The sequence below is a fragment of the Notamacropus eugenii genome, chromosome 7 (genome assembly GCF_028372415.1).
Source record: "Notamacropus eugenii isolate mMacEug1 chromosome 7, mMacEug1.pri_v2, whole genome shotgun sequence".
In the NCBI taxonomy this organism is placed as follows: domain Eukaryota; kingdom Metazoa; phylum Chordata; class Mammalia; order Diprotodontia; family Macropodidae; genus Notamacropus; species Notamacropus eugenii.
Window position 1 is genome coordinate 30,398,776 of NC_092878.1, and position 16,058 is coordinate 30,414,833.

Consider the following 16,058-nt stretch of genomic DNA (forward strand, 5'->3'; position numbering starts at 1 on the left):
AGAGCGATACTGGTTATGTTAGATAATGATTTGTCTACACCTCTGATCTGATGGCTCACTAGAATCATTGTTGAATATGACAGTTATCATTTGAATTGATGGCCTGAGGGTTCAGGATGCCAGCAGGACAGTCCATGTGAATTCTTCCATCTCATCTCAGCAAATTAATGGGAAAGGTTATTATATATAAAAAGACACACTCTGCCATACATAGGAGCAATTCTCCAAAATAACTAAGTCCTGGAACAGATAACTTCAGACTCTGAAGTCCATTGTTGGAATAGTGCATCTTGGATCTTAGTCAAAATACGACTAATGTATTAGCAAAAACCTACATTGGACATTAACTAGGAAACTTTTTATTTTATTTTTAATCATTACTGCCTCCATTTGTACAGTTTAGGTATTACACTTGGTGTTTAGTCGTTGGTTGATGTTCACTTGTTTTTAAATATCGTATTGTCCAGGTGTACCTAATGTCTGATTTCTGGTTTTTCATTTACCTTTTCAAGTCTCCTTCGCTGCTGCCAGAAATAATTAAGACTGATGTCCCCATTTACTTATGCCATTTAGCGAAGCCAAGAATATAATTTGTTTGCATAATTGTGGATCTCCATTCACTACCTCTCAAAAAACAAACATAAATGTCTTTCATACTGTCGGGAGATGAGTTGAATAGTCATGGGTCGTTGAAGTAAATAGATGTAGAGGACGAAAACAAGAAAACAAACCAATAGTAATATAACGTGGATTCGGATCTCTGTGCAGTTCCTTAATGATGGTTCTTGTACCATGTACCCAAACTTCCCAGAGGGAATAGTACAGCAGTGTGAATCCCACTTAATAAGTATCTGTGAAGAAAATGGCTGACTGAACCACTGAAGAAGAGTTCTCTTCATGGCATTTTATCTCATGAATGCAACTATTGAAACAGTTAGGTCACTTTTCTCACTTATTATTTACACTATTTCTATTTCACGTCAAACCAGCAGGTATTTCCTGAGTGTTGTGTGCGAGGTCCTGTACCAGCTACTGTGAAGAGTAAAAAGAAATGTGAAACGTAGGCCTTGTATTCAAGGAGCTGAGCTTGATTAGGTGCTTACAATCTAGCTTTACTTGAAAATAGGGAAGATCAGGTGGCGTGTTCCACTGTAATGACAAGCAGACGTCCAAAGGACTGTACTCCTTGGCCTCTACCATCTTAACAAACATGTTTAGCTTTAAGATATGCTAATTTCTTTTTCATGTTTTATTAATATCAAATAGTATTAAGGAAATGTTGAAACTTGGTTTTCTCATTAGGATTTTGGTTATTATTGATTCCTGATCATTATTTGCTGAAATGAAGCAGATAAAGTTCATAGTTAGTGTATTTGAGATTGTGAATATATACCCAAAATGCAATTTCCTGCAGTCCTAGTTACTTTTAACTCCAAAACACTTTGACCTAGAACATCCCAGATAATTAAAACAGAAAGCGAATTTTGTTATTTTGTTAAATATATGCAGTTAATTTCATAGCTTTCTTCATTATTTCAAGAAAATGAGAATTTCTTTCTGTTGTTCAGCTCCTGTTTTAACAAAGAACTTTTAGGAACGTTTTGGTTTTTAAGTATTTGTTTTGAAAGCCCCCATGCTAATAGTACCTAATCTAGATGTTTACGTTAATAGCTAAACCATGGGCTTCTTATATAGAACCCTGAAAGTTTTTACATTTACCTGACTGTAAGTAATGTGCTCATTATCCAGGTATCCATCAGCTGTCTAGTTTCCAGTTTAACAGGTGTTCCCATACAGTTGGAGATTTGATTGATCCTGATAGTGAGCAGAGGTCTCTTTGTTCTCTAGTGCAGTATTACACATGTATGCAGGGATAGTGCTTTACATTCTGCTATCTTTACTATATGTTTCTTTTTAATACCCTCTACACTTTTGTACCAGTCATAGATCCCAGTTTTATATCAGCTGCGCTTGTCATTTTGACCTTGATCTGTTATGGTCTGTTATGATAACTCCACCATGGACAAGGAATATTTTATTGAAAGTTTAAATGTTCCGTGAGTGATAAAAAACAGCATCTTTGTAGCTTTTGAAGAGCCAAGTTATTCAAAAGTGGTTGCCACAGCTACCACCATCCCCATATACATAGTTCTTTAAGGTTTGCCAAACTCTTTATGTATTATCTCATTTAACCCTCACGACAATCCCATGATGTAGGTTCTGTAGAGAGGTTAGGTGACCTGTTTACAGGTCACACATCTGGTAAATGTCTGAAGCAGGATTCGAACTTGGGTCCTCCTGACTCCCATGTCCAACACTACGTCCATTGCACCGCCTCCCTAGACTTAACTACAATTTCTCTGTATCTCAACTTACTCTGTATATATCTTGAATGTACATAGCTGTTTTGCATGTTTTCTCCTGTCAAGATGTGAATGCCTTGCGGACAGGGACTGTTCTTGCCTTTGCTGTGTTCTCAGAGCTTGACTTAGTGGCTGGCACATGTTAGGCACCTAGTATCAATGCTTCTCAATTTGACCACTGTAGCTGAGAGAGCTGGTAACTTAACTGCAACTTATACCTTTTAAATTGGGCTCCTTTCCCAAAAACAAACATCAGATTTTTTGTTAGTAATGCAAAAAATAGAAGAATTAGTAACTGATAAATACTGCTGATTAACTCATAAATATTCTAGTGGATCTATGTTCTTATCAGTGTATTTTATTCAGCCACACAGATGGCAGCCCATCTGTGGTTGCTTTTTCTTCATGACCTTGATCCATGTCATCCCATTCTTCACGATGTCATCTAATAAAAGAAAAACCCCAAATATCTTGATTGGCGTATGAAGTATGAGCCCATAGCAAACTTGATAGAAGTCCATTTAGACTCAGCAAAGTATGAGGAACATTACTTTGTGCATAAAAATCGTGCTTTGACTTATCTTCTTTTTAAAAGTAAATTCTTACATTGTTGTTGACTGATAAGAAATTAACTTTTTCCGTTTTCTTGTTTTTCTTTTGCTAATAGTTTTGAGAGTTTGTCTATAAAAATGGAAAAACATTTTGCAAAAATAGTGTTGTCATGTTGAAGTAATTGTGAATTCATCATTCTTATTTCACAGGAACAGCTACTTAAGATCACGATATAAAACTCCCTAAACACAATGACCAGTAACAACAGTCATAATGTCACTCTGCATTTCACATGGTAGAAGTAGTCTGGGCACTCACATTTTCTTATTTGGTGGAAAGACTGGAACTCGGGTTTGCGGAATCTGTTTTATGTATTTGAATCTCACCTGGTGAATGGGAATGGTGTGTGCTTCAGCTGTTAAGGGAACACCACAGGAATGGAAGGGGGGTATGGAGCACTCGTAAGGAGGCTTGTCTTTTGGATTTGATTCAGACAAACCAGTTCACTTGTGACACGATCTCTCCGTGTGGTTGGTTTCAGGGGGGATTTGTTCAATTTCCCACGCACTCAAGAAGTGGAAGATGAAAAAATGGAGGATGAACCTAGCCCCTGGCCATGCCAACAACAGCCCATCAAGCACACTGCTCATGTTGAGGCCCCTGTTCCCTCAGCCGCACAACAACAGACTGTTACACAAGTGCCATCCAGTCCAAAAGGAGACACTGTGGAGATGGATGTGGTGGAAGAATCCCAAACCAGTCGGGATCAACACGGTAAAGTCTTGTGTGCAAGCCCAGGAACACGAGAGGAAAGCACTTGTCCCAGCACAAGTGACAAAGAAGTCCAGACAACAGAACATTCCCTTTGGGCTCCAACTGTTGTTTCAGTAGCAACACAAACCTCGAAAGGAGCGTGTGAACAAGTAGAGGTGGGGACCAGCACGGCTGACCAGAACCTTGGGAGACAAGATGCTAAGGTACAGACTGAGAGGAGGAATGCTGAGAAACCTGCAAATGTCTCAGGAGATGATACCGACTCTTTGCATAGCCAGGTAAGAACAGGCCTGGGCCTTCCCTGGGATCTTCTCAACTGTGTGATCTACTGGTTAATAATCATGTATTAGTCAATGGAGAAGATGAGACTTTGACAGTACAGGGCTATGTTTCTTACTGAGCACCAGGGAGTCTCTCAAGAATGGAGATGGAGGTGGAGTGGGAGATATTAGAGCTATAACTAATCTGTAATGTTACAGGGAAAACGGAGTAGTATTTGAGTTTAAGTAGATCTCCTTTCTCTTGAAAGAGAGGGTTAGGTGAACAGTCTGCACTTTATTTCATATCATATATGAAATATTTCATAATTCATACTGTGGCCCTTGATACCTTCCTGTCCCTTCCTCACCTATCAGGACTTAGTCTAGTTCCTAGGAGTCCTCTTTATGGAGTGTGAGGGAGGACGGAAAGTTGGTGGGAAGGGGTTGGAGGAGGAGCACAATAAGGATAAGAAGAGAAGTTAGGAAGTGAAGATTTGTAGTGGGTGGGAAGGTATCAGGGGCTGATGGTCGGGGCGGAGGAAGAAATTCAAGAATGTAATGAATAGCATGCTAAAAATTGGGTGGTTTTAAGGAGAGAGAAGGTGATATGTTAGATTCACAAGTCAGAAAATAAATGTTCAGGATTTCTTTAGGTGGCTGTGGGATCCTTGGGAGGAAAACAGATGGAAACTGATCTAGGTTCACCTCGGTAAAGAAGTTATGGCCCTCTTCACTTTGGATCTGTTTTGGAAAGGCTTCTTTCTAATCATAAATCCCTCATCAGGTGCTTTCCAGGGTCTCCTGTGTGGAGCTCATTTCATTTACTGATGCCTCTTAAGGAGTAAAGTCCTGTCAGTCGTCATAAGAAAACTTTAGTGCTTGAAATGCCTGCATAAAGAGGTGATGTTCTGAAGCAGCGTATTAGCACTAAGAGGATGGTAGTTTCAACCCACTTTAAGTCCATCAGTCCAGGCACAGGAGATGTTACATATCAGCCTCCTGTTTCCCTGTTTTCATCTTTAAGGTGTTAGTTGAATCTTACAGCTTAATAATTTGGGTCCGTTTTTTGAGCTTTGGCTGTATGTGGGCATGGTGGTTAGAGAGCCTGCCTTGGAGTCAGGAAGAGCTGGGTTCAGTCCCCGTCTGTGACACATTCTAGCTTAGTGACCTTGGGATAAGTCTCTTAGATTCTAAGGATCCTTAGAAACCCTCTAAAGCTGTAAATCAAAAAAGATTTGTTGGTCTGTATGAGTGGAGGGAATTTGTACACTGCATGTTCCCTATATAAATGAACTAATTGGTTCAGATCAAAAAAATTTAATTACTGCTTCTCTTTTCTCACCTAAAATATATTCTAGACTCATGGTTTCATTGGCATAGGGAACTTTCAGTGAATATACCAATTCCAGTGGGCAGCTGTTCTGCAGCTTGTAGGCATAGAGTGTTGCTTGGAGGCCATGGGAAGTTAAGTGACTAGGTGTCAGAGGCAGCACTCGAACACAGGCCTTCCTGACTTGGGGCCAGCTTTCTGTGTGCTCTGCCATGCTGTCCCTTTCCTCACGAACATGCAGAGCAGTCACCTGAAAGTCTGGAGATCTGACTTCTGGTCTCAGCTTTGCCCCTGACTCATGTCCTTTTCCTCTTTTGATGCCTTCTCTGTGCTGATAAAGCCAAGGAAGGCTGTGCATTGTGGGTAAGACTGAAGTCTGTTTTAGTGGAAGCTCATTTGCTCCTGTAGTCCTCAGGGTTTGGATTGTGCCCCTGGAACTAAGGTTCTCTGCATTTAAAGAGTGTCTTCTTTGACACTGCCCTCATCCTCCCCATTTATGAGTGAAAAACCAAGCTGCTCCCTCTCGGGCAGGTCTTTTTCCGAGAGCTGTTCATGAGAAAGCAACGTTAGTGTTTTTGTCCTTTCCTCTTTCATGTCTGACTCGTCTGTTTTTATGCGGCTGTCACTTGGCTTCTCCTGAGTGGGACAAAGTGAAGACTTCTCATCTAGAGTGGATCAGCCCCTAGGCCTGAGTTTCTAAACTTCAGACACTTGCCACTCATCTCCCCTTGTCTGCTTAACCCATTTCCTTGTCACATTGTACAATCAGAACCCCTTGCAGAACAAAGGAAATGTTGGTTCAGTTTCTTTTTCGATTCTTTGCATCGGGAATTTCTGAGAATATGCCACTTGCTCAAAACATTAACCAATAGAGTTAAAGGTTAAGTTGGGGGGAGTTTTGTGGTTTTTAGCTTTACAATCCTGCATCTGCTCTTGTAAGACACCTCCCTGCTCCAGGAAACTGGTGAAGGGACCGCCTGCTTCTTGCAAGAACCACGTAAAGGACTTTGTGTTCATACTTGGAGATGCCTCTGAGTAGTCAGTTTGAGTAGGGGTCTTGCCATCCCACACGGTTTTTTTCTTATAAGTAGCACAAGTGTTTGATTATAAAAGATGTTTATCATCAGTGATTACGAAATTCAGGTTTGATATGATTTCAAGTTAAAATTTGTCCTGAAGGAATAATAAGCAGCATCTGAAAATGGTCTTCCTCTCAGGATTGTTACCTGGCATTTATGATTGTAAAAGGTATGAAGATGGGTATGTGTTAGGCGTAATATCACTTCAGTACAATTGGGGTTTTAAAAAGGATGGGATAGAAATTTGATAAGTAAGCGATGAAAATACTGATGTCCACAACGTAATGGTAGAGTTAGCTTCTTTGCTTAAAGCTCGAAGGGGATTCTAGTACAGGAAGTTATAGATGTGAAGGAACCAGACAGTCTGAGTCATGGGATTGAGAGATCTGAGGAGAGAGAAAAACCACTTACATTGCTTTAGTAAATATCTCAGTCGAATTTAAGGTGACTTGATCTAATCAGGGTAAGAAGACTGTGCCCACATGGTAGATTTATTGAAGGGATGTGGAAATGCATTCAGCTGAATGATAATGGTGCATTTAAAGTTTCAAGTCAACTTAAATAGTTTAAATTTTTAAGTAAATCTAAATGTAGTTATATTAGAAGTTGTTTTGTTAACTAAAATTGGTTTATGCTATGGAGCAAGCATATTTACAGAAGTATGTGAAAGGAAGCTTATGGCTAAATGTGAAAAGACCTTGGTTTGAGGTCTTGTCATTGTTGCCACTCACGTTCATGAGGGTTTTGTGATAAACTGTAAGTTGTTCTCAACAGAAGAAAATATTTATTGTATGACTTTTGCATGATTTTTGAAAGACCTACCTCCCAAATTTGTATTTGTAAGCTAATCTGTTATAGGAACTTCAGATTTTGGGGGGGGGGGGGGTGGTGGAAGATAAGGGACAAAGATAATGGAGACTAGGAATTTTAAGGCAAAATAAAACCTCTTGGCGCCCCCCGCCCTCCCCCCCTTTTTTCTCCTTTTAAAATCCAGTCATTACAGAAGGACTTCTTAAGAATCTAATCTGAACTGGAGGTGCTCAGAGAAGAGATGTTAACTTTCCATTGTAAAAGGAGAGGAGTTGGCCCCAGCCCCACCCAGGGCCCCTAAGATCTGAAGAGTCTAAAATGATCGCCCAAGCGGCGTGGCTCTTCACTTCTTAAAGGTGTAATCTCCATATAAAATGTAAGCTGCGTATGGAGTCCTGAACCTGGAATTTATTTAGGCGATAATGTCTAGTAATTGATTTTTAGGACAAATTTAAGATTTAAGATGTGAGTCCCGGTAAAATTAGTTCAGATCTTGCTTCAGATGTTTGGTGCCTCTGTGAATACAAGCCGGTCCCTTAACCTTGTTTATGTAGAATGGGGATGATCATAGGAGCTGCCTCCTACAGTGGCTGTGAAGATCAGATGAGATAATGTGAGATAATAACTGCCAGCTGTTGTCAATATAATCTCTTACCTAGTACCTATTTATGAGTAATAATATATTTAAATTTCAGTGTTTGTGTTGGAATCTGTCTTAGATTTCTTAGAGACCCGTTTTCATGTGATAGCTTTTTATTAACATATTTTCCCCACTTCAGGTATGAAATGTAGAAAATATGAATTTATTTCATCCCACATATTTTCCTCATGGCAAGTAAGTTCATTTTCAGCAGTAGCAGCAAAAGAATATATTATGAATGCTTGTTCAGAGTAGCTGAAGAGATATGTGTAATCCTTTTAACTTTAAAGCAGTGCTAGCCAGGGTGAACCGTTCTGAACAAGCATTTGCTCAGTCAGCAAGCATTGATATGCCTTCTCTATGTCAGGCAGGCACCGTACTAGGAGCTAGAAATACTGGGACAAAGACGGTCTGTGCTCACAAGTAGCTTGCATTCTAATGGAGAACATAACTTGTACGTAAATAGGTTATTGCAAAAGAAATACAAGGTAACCTTGGTAGGGAAAGTGCTATTAGCTGGAGGGACTGGGATAAGATTCATGCAAAAAGTGGTGCTTGAGCTTAGTTTTGTATGGATACCATGAATTCTAAGAAGTGGAGGGGTGAGAGGTGGGCAGAACAGTCAGTGCAAAGACATGGGAGTGGGAAATCCAGTGTCAAGTTTGAGGAGCAGAGAGAAGGCCAGTTTAACTGTACTTTAAAGCATGTGGAGGGGAGTGATATGTAACACAGAAAGCTAAGCTGGGACCAGGTTGCAGAGAGCCTTAAATGCCAAACAGAAGAGTTTCTATTTGGTCCTGGAGATTATAGGAAGCTGTTGGAGTTTATTGAGGTGTATGCTGGCTGTCAGAGGGAGAGATGGTAACAGGATTGGAACTGCGCTTTATGAAAAAATCATGTTGACAGCTCTGTGGAGGATGTCTGAGAATGGAGCAAGGTAGGGAGGCCAGTCAGGAGACTGATGGAAGAGTCCTAGTGAGGGATGATGAGGGTTTAAGTAAGCTGTGCAAGTGGGAAGGATGGGATAATAAACATGAGATGTTGTAGAGGAAATGACTATTAGTATGAAATAATGTGATGTTTATATTGAAGATTAATTTATTTGTTTGAATTCTTTAGTTTTTGTAGCTCCTTATAAAATAGGAGTTTTGCCAAATGTACATCAGAGGTTGCAACTTACAAGCTATTAGGATTCGTCCTTGAAAGAAGCTTTAATGTGGGAAATATCAAGGGTTTACAGCTGGAAAGAAAGCTCAGAGGTCATCTAGTCCCCTTACACGTAAGGAAACTGAAGCTAACAGATAAAATGCCTTAAAATACCTAGTGTTGTCAGACCTAGGTTATTTGACTTCAAAGTTGACTCTTTTTACAGCTCTACCAAGACCTTATTTCCCATCACAGAATTCATATTAGAAAGACATCTTATAAAGTCCTTCTGCCTAAGTATAAGACTCATTCCACACTGGAGATTTCATATGGGAGACAAACTAAATGAATGGTGACAATTGAGGGGAAGGTTTTTTTCTCTAGAACCAACACTTCATGTGTCAGCAGTTCATAGTAGAATGAGAAAAATTAAATAAAAAGAAATAAACATTTTTTTTAATAAAAATAACATGACATTAGTACGTAGAAGACTGGCATTGGAGTCAGGTAAGCCTGGGTTAGAGTTGCCTCTGACACGTACCAGCCATGCGACCTCAAACAAGTCCTTTTATCTCTCCGTGCCTCAGACAACTCTCTGAGAATATAAATGGCAAGGTACAACTGTGCATGTGAGTGTGGGAGGATTGGGTACCAGGAATTCTCTACATTGATAAAAGCACAGAATTGGATGGAAAAAAAATTGTATGTTTTATATTGTAGTATGAGCCAAGTTTCACTTGGTGTTTTCACATGTTTAGCCTTCATAAAGGCACAAGGTTTTATTTGAATTAATAAATTATTTTTCTTTATGATAGAGCTATAAACAGGATTCTCATTTGTTCAAAATTTGTTTGTAGACATCAACCCAGGTTTTAGGCGTAATACATTCACGGCATGTCTGTTAAGTAGATTATGTACTGAATGTTTAAACCCTGCAAGAAATCTTGTATCCGTTTCCAGCTGTAATTAATTCACGTAGTTTTACTGCATTCTGATTTCATGAAACCCATCAATTGTGTCATTTTGAATTGGTTGGGTTATAGTTCTATCCATTTGTATTAGTGTGTAAATTATCTGTTCTACTGTTTAAACATTATAGGGAGAAGAAGAATTTGACTTGCCTCAGCCCCCACCTGGCCAGGTCTTGCGTCGTCACATGAGAACTATACGTGAAGTGCGCACACTCATTACACGTGTTATCACTGATGTATATTATGTAGGTGGCACAGAAGTGGATCGAAAGGTGACTGAGGTAATAATATACTAGATTTAAGTGACAAATTTCACTCAACAGAATGGTACCTTGGGTTTCTTGTGACCATTCTATCTTTTCCCTATGTCCCCATTATCCAGCTGTTGATGCTTTGTTTTCTGTATGTTTTATATCAGAAAGTAAAAGGGTGAAGTAGCTCCGAGACCTCCGCACGAGCTAAAAGTTAATGATTCCAATTTGTAATCCTCTCCAGTCCTGGTACTGCTGTGTGGCCCTGAACTTGTCCCTTAACCACTCAGTGACCTTTTCTTTTAATGTAGAGATTTAGAAATGACTATCAAACTTTCTCAGGTGTGCAGTATTAATGAGGAGCAGCACACTAAAAATACAGTTTAAAATTTTTATATAACGTTTAAAAACCTTAGTATAGGATCATTGGATCTAAAGTTGGAATGAATCTCAAGAGATCATCCAATCCACCTCCGTACTTTTGTGGACGGCAAAATGGGCCTGGTGGTAGGCAGTGCTTTTAGGTCGCACAGGTACTAAGTCTGAAATAAAACAGGATTGGAATCTCATTTCTTTGACTCTAGATCCACTATCACACTATAATTCATATGCAGGTTGTTATACGGTTTTACAAGGCATCTGTTGTAATCACCCAGTCAGTCAGAGAATCACAGATTTAGATAGAGATGGACGGAACCTTAGAGGCCATCAAGTCCAATGCCCTGATTGTACAGATGAGGAAACAGAGCCTGAGAAGAGGTTAAGTGATTTGTTCAGGGTCACATAGCCTTTATATAAGGTAGAATTTGAACACAGGTCCTCCTGACGGAGGCCAATACTCTTTTCACCACTCTAGGCTGCCTCTTTTCTTCCAGCTTTGGAATGTTGGCAATAGATTGCTTGTGAAATTCTGAAAGTTCATGTTTTTGGAAGCTGACGTAGACTCATCTTCAGGGTTGGTGTAATGTCTAAGTTTTTAATGATCACGTTGCCACTTGTTGCTCTGGTTAAAGTTGTGTACTTACCTCAGAGCTCGGGCTGAAATTGGACATGGTGAAGGAATCGCATATTAGAACCTCTGCTGGTGAGTCTGATTCAGAACTGGAGAAACAGGGCAGGAAAAGTTATTCCTTTTGTATCTAGAGACTCAGCATAGTTTTCAGGTTTTTTGGCTATCTTAAGAATCTGTTAAGAGGTCCATTATTGAGCCTTTGAAAGAACTAATGCTTTTATGCTCAACTTTTACACGCAGTATGGTGAAATATCATATTAAGGCCTCAAATATATATGTTTGTCTCATAATGACAATAGCTCCCATAGATTTCATTAAGATTTATAAAGCACTTTGTTCATAACAGCTTTGTTAGGTAGTAGTGGAAACATTCTTATCCACACTGTAGAGATCCATTAGCTGAGGCACAGAAGGGGCCAATCCCTTGTCCGCATGTACACACAGCGGATTTTAAGGCCAAGATCTATGTTGTTGGACTGCGTGTTGCTGTTTCTGCTGTTTGGATGTTCATTACCCATATTAGCAATTTGGGGTGATCTTTCCTATGGCAGCTGATCATTTACATTTCTTCTTCTGAAAAGTATTTGTTCATTTTATTGGGAATGCCTTTTGGTCTTATATATTTGAGTCAGTTCAGTGTGTATTTTGGATTCTTTTTTGGACTGATCCTGTGATTTCAACAGTATGAGAAACTGCCTCTGCAGCTTGACTCGTCTGGGGTCATCCGGCCAATCCGCCTCACAGCGGGGACTGGAACCTCGGTCTTTGGAGCCCAGCTCTGCCCAGCATGCCATGTGTTCTCTCTGTCTGTTGATATCAGACTTGTCAGGAATATTTAATGCAAACCCACATTTGGTTAAGAGTGTGCTCTCCCCTGCCCCTCCTTTCATCCTCCAAGCCACAGTTGTGAAAGAGATCTTCTGTTTTCTAAATGGTTATATGTGGTTTTTTATGTAGGCTGTGGATGTGAGACACTGGTATCATCTGAATTTCTACTTCCTTCCCATTTTTCCATCAGTTTCTGATGTTATTTGCCCAGTTACTGAGTTATTTACCCACTAGTTTGATTTCCTGGCTTTACGGACTGCTAGGCTGCTGTACTTACTTATTTCTGTGTCTGATTGGTATCACTTACCTACCTTTCTCTTTTGAATCAGGACCAAGACAGTTTTCAGGTTTACTTATTTAGAACATAGTTTGTTCTGTGGTGATGCCTGTGTCCTCTTAATTCTTACACTTCCCTGTTATTTTCCACAAGGTTTCAGACCTTTTGTTCTCTTGAGCGATCGTTATTATTTTGTCCAGTTCCATAAAGTACACTGCAGTCTGAGTGATGTCCCAGCCCCGTGGGTGCAGGGCTCTGCTTCCATCTTCTTGAACCTTCCCCACATAGATCTAACAGGACACTTGTGCTGCCTATTGTTGGGACCTCTTCTCAGGTTTTATGCCAGTCGCCTGTCCACCTCTAAGTTACTTTCTTCAGGGATAGGGAGGGAACCCTCACTCTCTGTTTGAAGATTTTCTCTGCCAGTTAAAATTCTCAACCCATGTGCCTGTATCTGTGAGAGCTGTACTGAGACAGTCTACCACTTCATCTAAGGCATTCACTTGGGTGCTTTTTCAGAAAAAAATAATAGTTCTATATCCAACATTGGATGATTTTCTATTATCATGTTAGTCTTGCTTCAGGAATGAAGAAACTCACATCCTCTTCTAGACTATGGTCACTTCAGATGATTCATTCCTTCTCCCCATACCTGCCCCAGAAAACATGTATATTGGAGTCTCAGGAAGGGCCCGTAGGGTAAGATGTAAGTAACATTGAACTTGGAGTCAAAAGACCTGGGTTTGCGTTCCAGCTCCAATACTCACCAGTTGTGTTATCTTGTACAAGTCATCTCTTAGCTCTAAGCCTCATTTCCTCATCTGTAAAATGGAAATATTAATCCTTGTACATCTTAAGAGTAGAAGTAGAAGCCCTTATAGTAACATTTCCTTACTAGATAATAGATAAAGAAGGTTGTCATAGGTAAGAAAACAACAGGAATTATTGAAGACCTTTTTGACTCACCTTAGAGGCCATTGAAGACTTGTGTCATATGAGCAGCCAAAGGACATACTCTTCTATCATTTTAATTCCCCTTCGTGATCACAGAGTAAACTTGTCCCTGTTGTCTTGCCTTAAACAAGGAAACTTAGAGGTCCCTTCATCTTTTAGATAGGGAAACTGAGGTACAGTGAGATTGGTTACATGACTTGCCAAGGACACAGGTAATAAGTGGCAGAGCTGAGGTTCCATTTCAGATGTTCTGTCCAATGCAGCAGGATTTCTTCAACTTCCCCTAGTGGGCATTTGGAGGAGTGTGCATCCTCTTGGAGAATGAAGCTACCTTATGCAGTTTTTTAAATAGGGATCTGTTACTGCCAGTGCTCACCACTGTTGGAAACTAATGTGAGGAGCTGCCGCATATTCTCTGTAAAGTCACACACCAGAAAATTCTTATTTAAGGTATTGGTGTACTGTTGCTGCTGTTAGTCATTTACCAGATAAATGAAGCTGTTGAGATCCTTGTTGTTTGTCCTTCATTCCCAAAGAGGATCATGACATGAGGAGGTGAGATCATGACTTGGATTTAAGTGAATCAGGGCTATGCAAAGTCACCAGCCCCACTCTTTTCCTCTGGAGCCAGGGACTCAACTGGCCAGTTCCAGTTGAACAATGCAGCTTCCTTCCTTCTTTCCTTCCTTCTCTCCCTCTTTCCTTCATCCACATAGGGAATCATACGCTTACTGGTGGGTGCTCTGCCCAAAGGAATATAAATTTTGATCGATGGAACCTGATCTATAGCCTGGTGTTTTTGCTTAAATGTCCTGGTCCAGGGCTCCTCAGAGCAGATTGTCACTGATACATATGTATTTTGATGAATAATATTGTTAATGGTTGCACTAATTAAAATAATACCCTGTTTCATATTCTTTGAATTATTCTTATAGTCAGTAATTATTTTAACGTTTTATCTTTTGGCTTGAAAACTGTATTTCTAACATCCAGTAATACTTAGAGTATTGCTGCTGCTTATAGCAATAAACCGACTAGTTTAAAGATGATCGTCTCCATTTTACACACGAGGAGGGTTAGATTCAAGGGTGAGTCCACGGGGGTGGGGCTCAAGCTTAGGTCTTCTGATTCCAAGTTCAGTGTTGTTTGCCATATGCAAGTTTTTTGCAACTTCTAGCTATATTTTACCTAGCAAGATTTGAGGTATGGATTGCAGGACAGCAAAATAAAGGATTTTGCATTTCACAAAACAAAACTTGTACTGTGTGTATTTTTTAAATATACCTTTTTCAGCAGAGGATGTTTAACATTTTTCTCATGTTGAAAGGGTGTTTATCAGTTACTTTTATATTGTCTGGTACTTGTTTTGTTCTGTTTACGTGAAGGGAGAGAATCAGGGGGTGATGGAAGGAGCCCTGAGGCGCGGCTAGACCCTGGCTCTGCCGCCAGCTCCCTCTGCCGACCTGGGGAGGTCATTTCACGTCTCTGGGCCTCATTTGTAAAGTGAGAGGATTAAATTAGTCTTTTTTATTTGATAGTAATAAGGGTCAAGATTTTTCCCCACATCTTTGATACCTTCACTTAAATATACACCCTGTGAATTGATTTCTCCACACCTTAGAATCTCCTTGACTCTTGCACGTGACTGTGTCTTCTGTGTGCACTTGGTCTATTTCAGGTGCGTGTCCATCTTTGTCCTCTTTAGTTCCATCCGTGTCTTCCCTATGAGCATGTTTGGGATTGTGATACTAAGGAGTTAAGTCTAAGACTCTGCTGCTTTGATGATAGAAAGTTTGGTATAAAAATCCTTGCAGATTGTTTTTCATTTTTTTCTTCTGCTTGTTTTCTTCAATTTTCAACCTTAGACATGATTGGAATGACTTTTGACTGTTTCTGCTTTATGATGTGAAACTACTTGTAATCATCCATAATCCTTTTGATAAGATTTTACAATGAGTTTATGATTTAGATTAGAGTTGCCTTTGGTTGTGCCCTCCCTTTCTCTTTCATTCGTTTTCATTTGCGATCTCTCCCTCCCTCCCTCCCTCTCTCTCTCTCTCTCTCTGTCTCTCTCTCCTAGGCAGTAAAGTGAGTGAAGTGTTCCCTGACTAAGGGACTTTCTGGCATCTTTTGTTCTCGTAGCAATTAGTTTACATTAATTAAACTTCTTTATAAAATAATAGTCATGATAGTTGGAGGTGAGGGGCATAGAAAGGCACTAGTAACTGGAGAGAATCATGAAAAGCCTTGTGTAAGAATTAGTGCTTGAGCCAAACTTTGAAGGAATCTAGGGACACCTAGGAAGTGGAAGGACAGAGGTGTTGTGTGTTCTGGTCAGAGGTAAATAGATGTCATACGGAATGTCACATATGGGAATAGTAAGGTCAGTTTGGCTGACCCACTGAATATATAAAGGGGGGATAACACATAAAAAACCTGAAAAACTAGGTTGGTGCCAAGTTTAAAGGGATTTAAGTGCTTAAGAGAAGAGTTTACATTTTGTCCTAAAGACAAAAGGGAAACAGGAGCTTGTAGACAAGGAACTGTAACCAAAAATCACCAAACTGTACATTCCCTTCCACCATTTGATATTACTAATGATTCGACTGCTAGCCATTTGCTCAAATTCTTGTATGGGTTTAATGAAATATTATCACCCATAAGAAATTACCAATGTGAAGACTTCAGAGAAACTTGGGGTGATTTGAATGAACTGAATCAAAATAAAATGAGCAGAAGTAGGAGAGTGGGTATCACAGTAGCTCCAACAACACCCAGGAGGGCAGCTTGGAGTGCCTGAAGGATTCTGAT

At 39.9% G+C, this 16,058-nt stretch overlaps 1 protein-coding gene across 14 annotated transcripts in view; it reads left to right on the forward strand.

The window, feature by feature from the left end:
* LOC140513774 (TP53-binding protein 1-like) overlaps positions 1–16,058 on the forward strand; it is a 114,938-nt gene that overhangs the window by 77,331 nt on the left and 21,549 nt on the right. For 13 of the 14 annotated variants that reach the window (XR_011970345.1, XR_011970344.1, XR_011970346.1 and 10 more), the window contains 2 exons: positions 3,457–3,967; positions 10,054–10,206. Coding sequence is in view for 11 of the 14 variants with exons in the window: in XM_072623757.1 (XP_072479858.1) it covers positions 3,457–3,967; positions 10,054–10,206 (664 nt within the window). In the remaining 3 variants the exon portion in view is untranslated. The remainder of the gene's footprint in view (positions 1–3,456; positions 3,968–10,053; positions 10,207–16,058) is intronic. The other variant, XM_072623761.1, reaches the window with a different exon arrangement.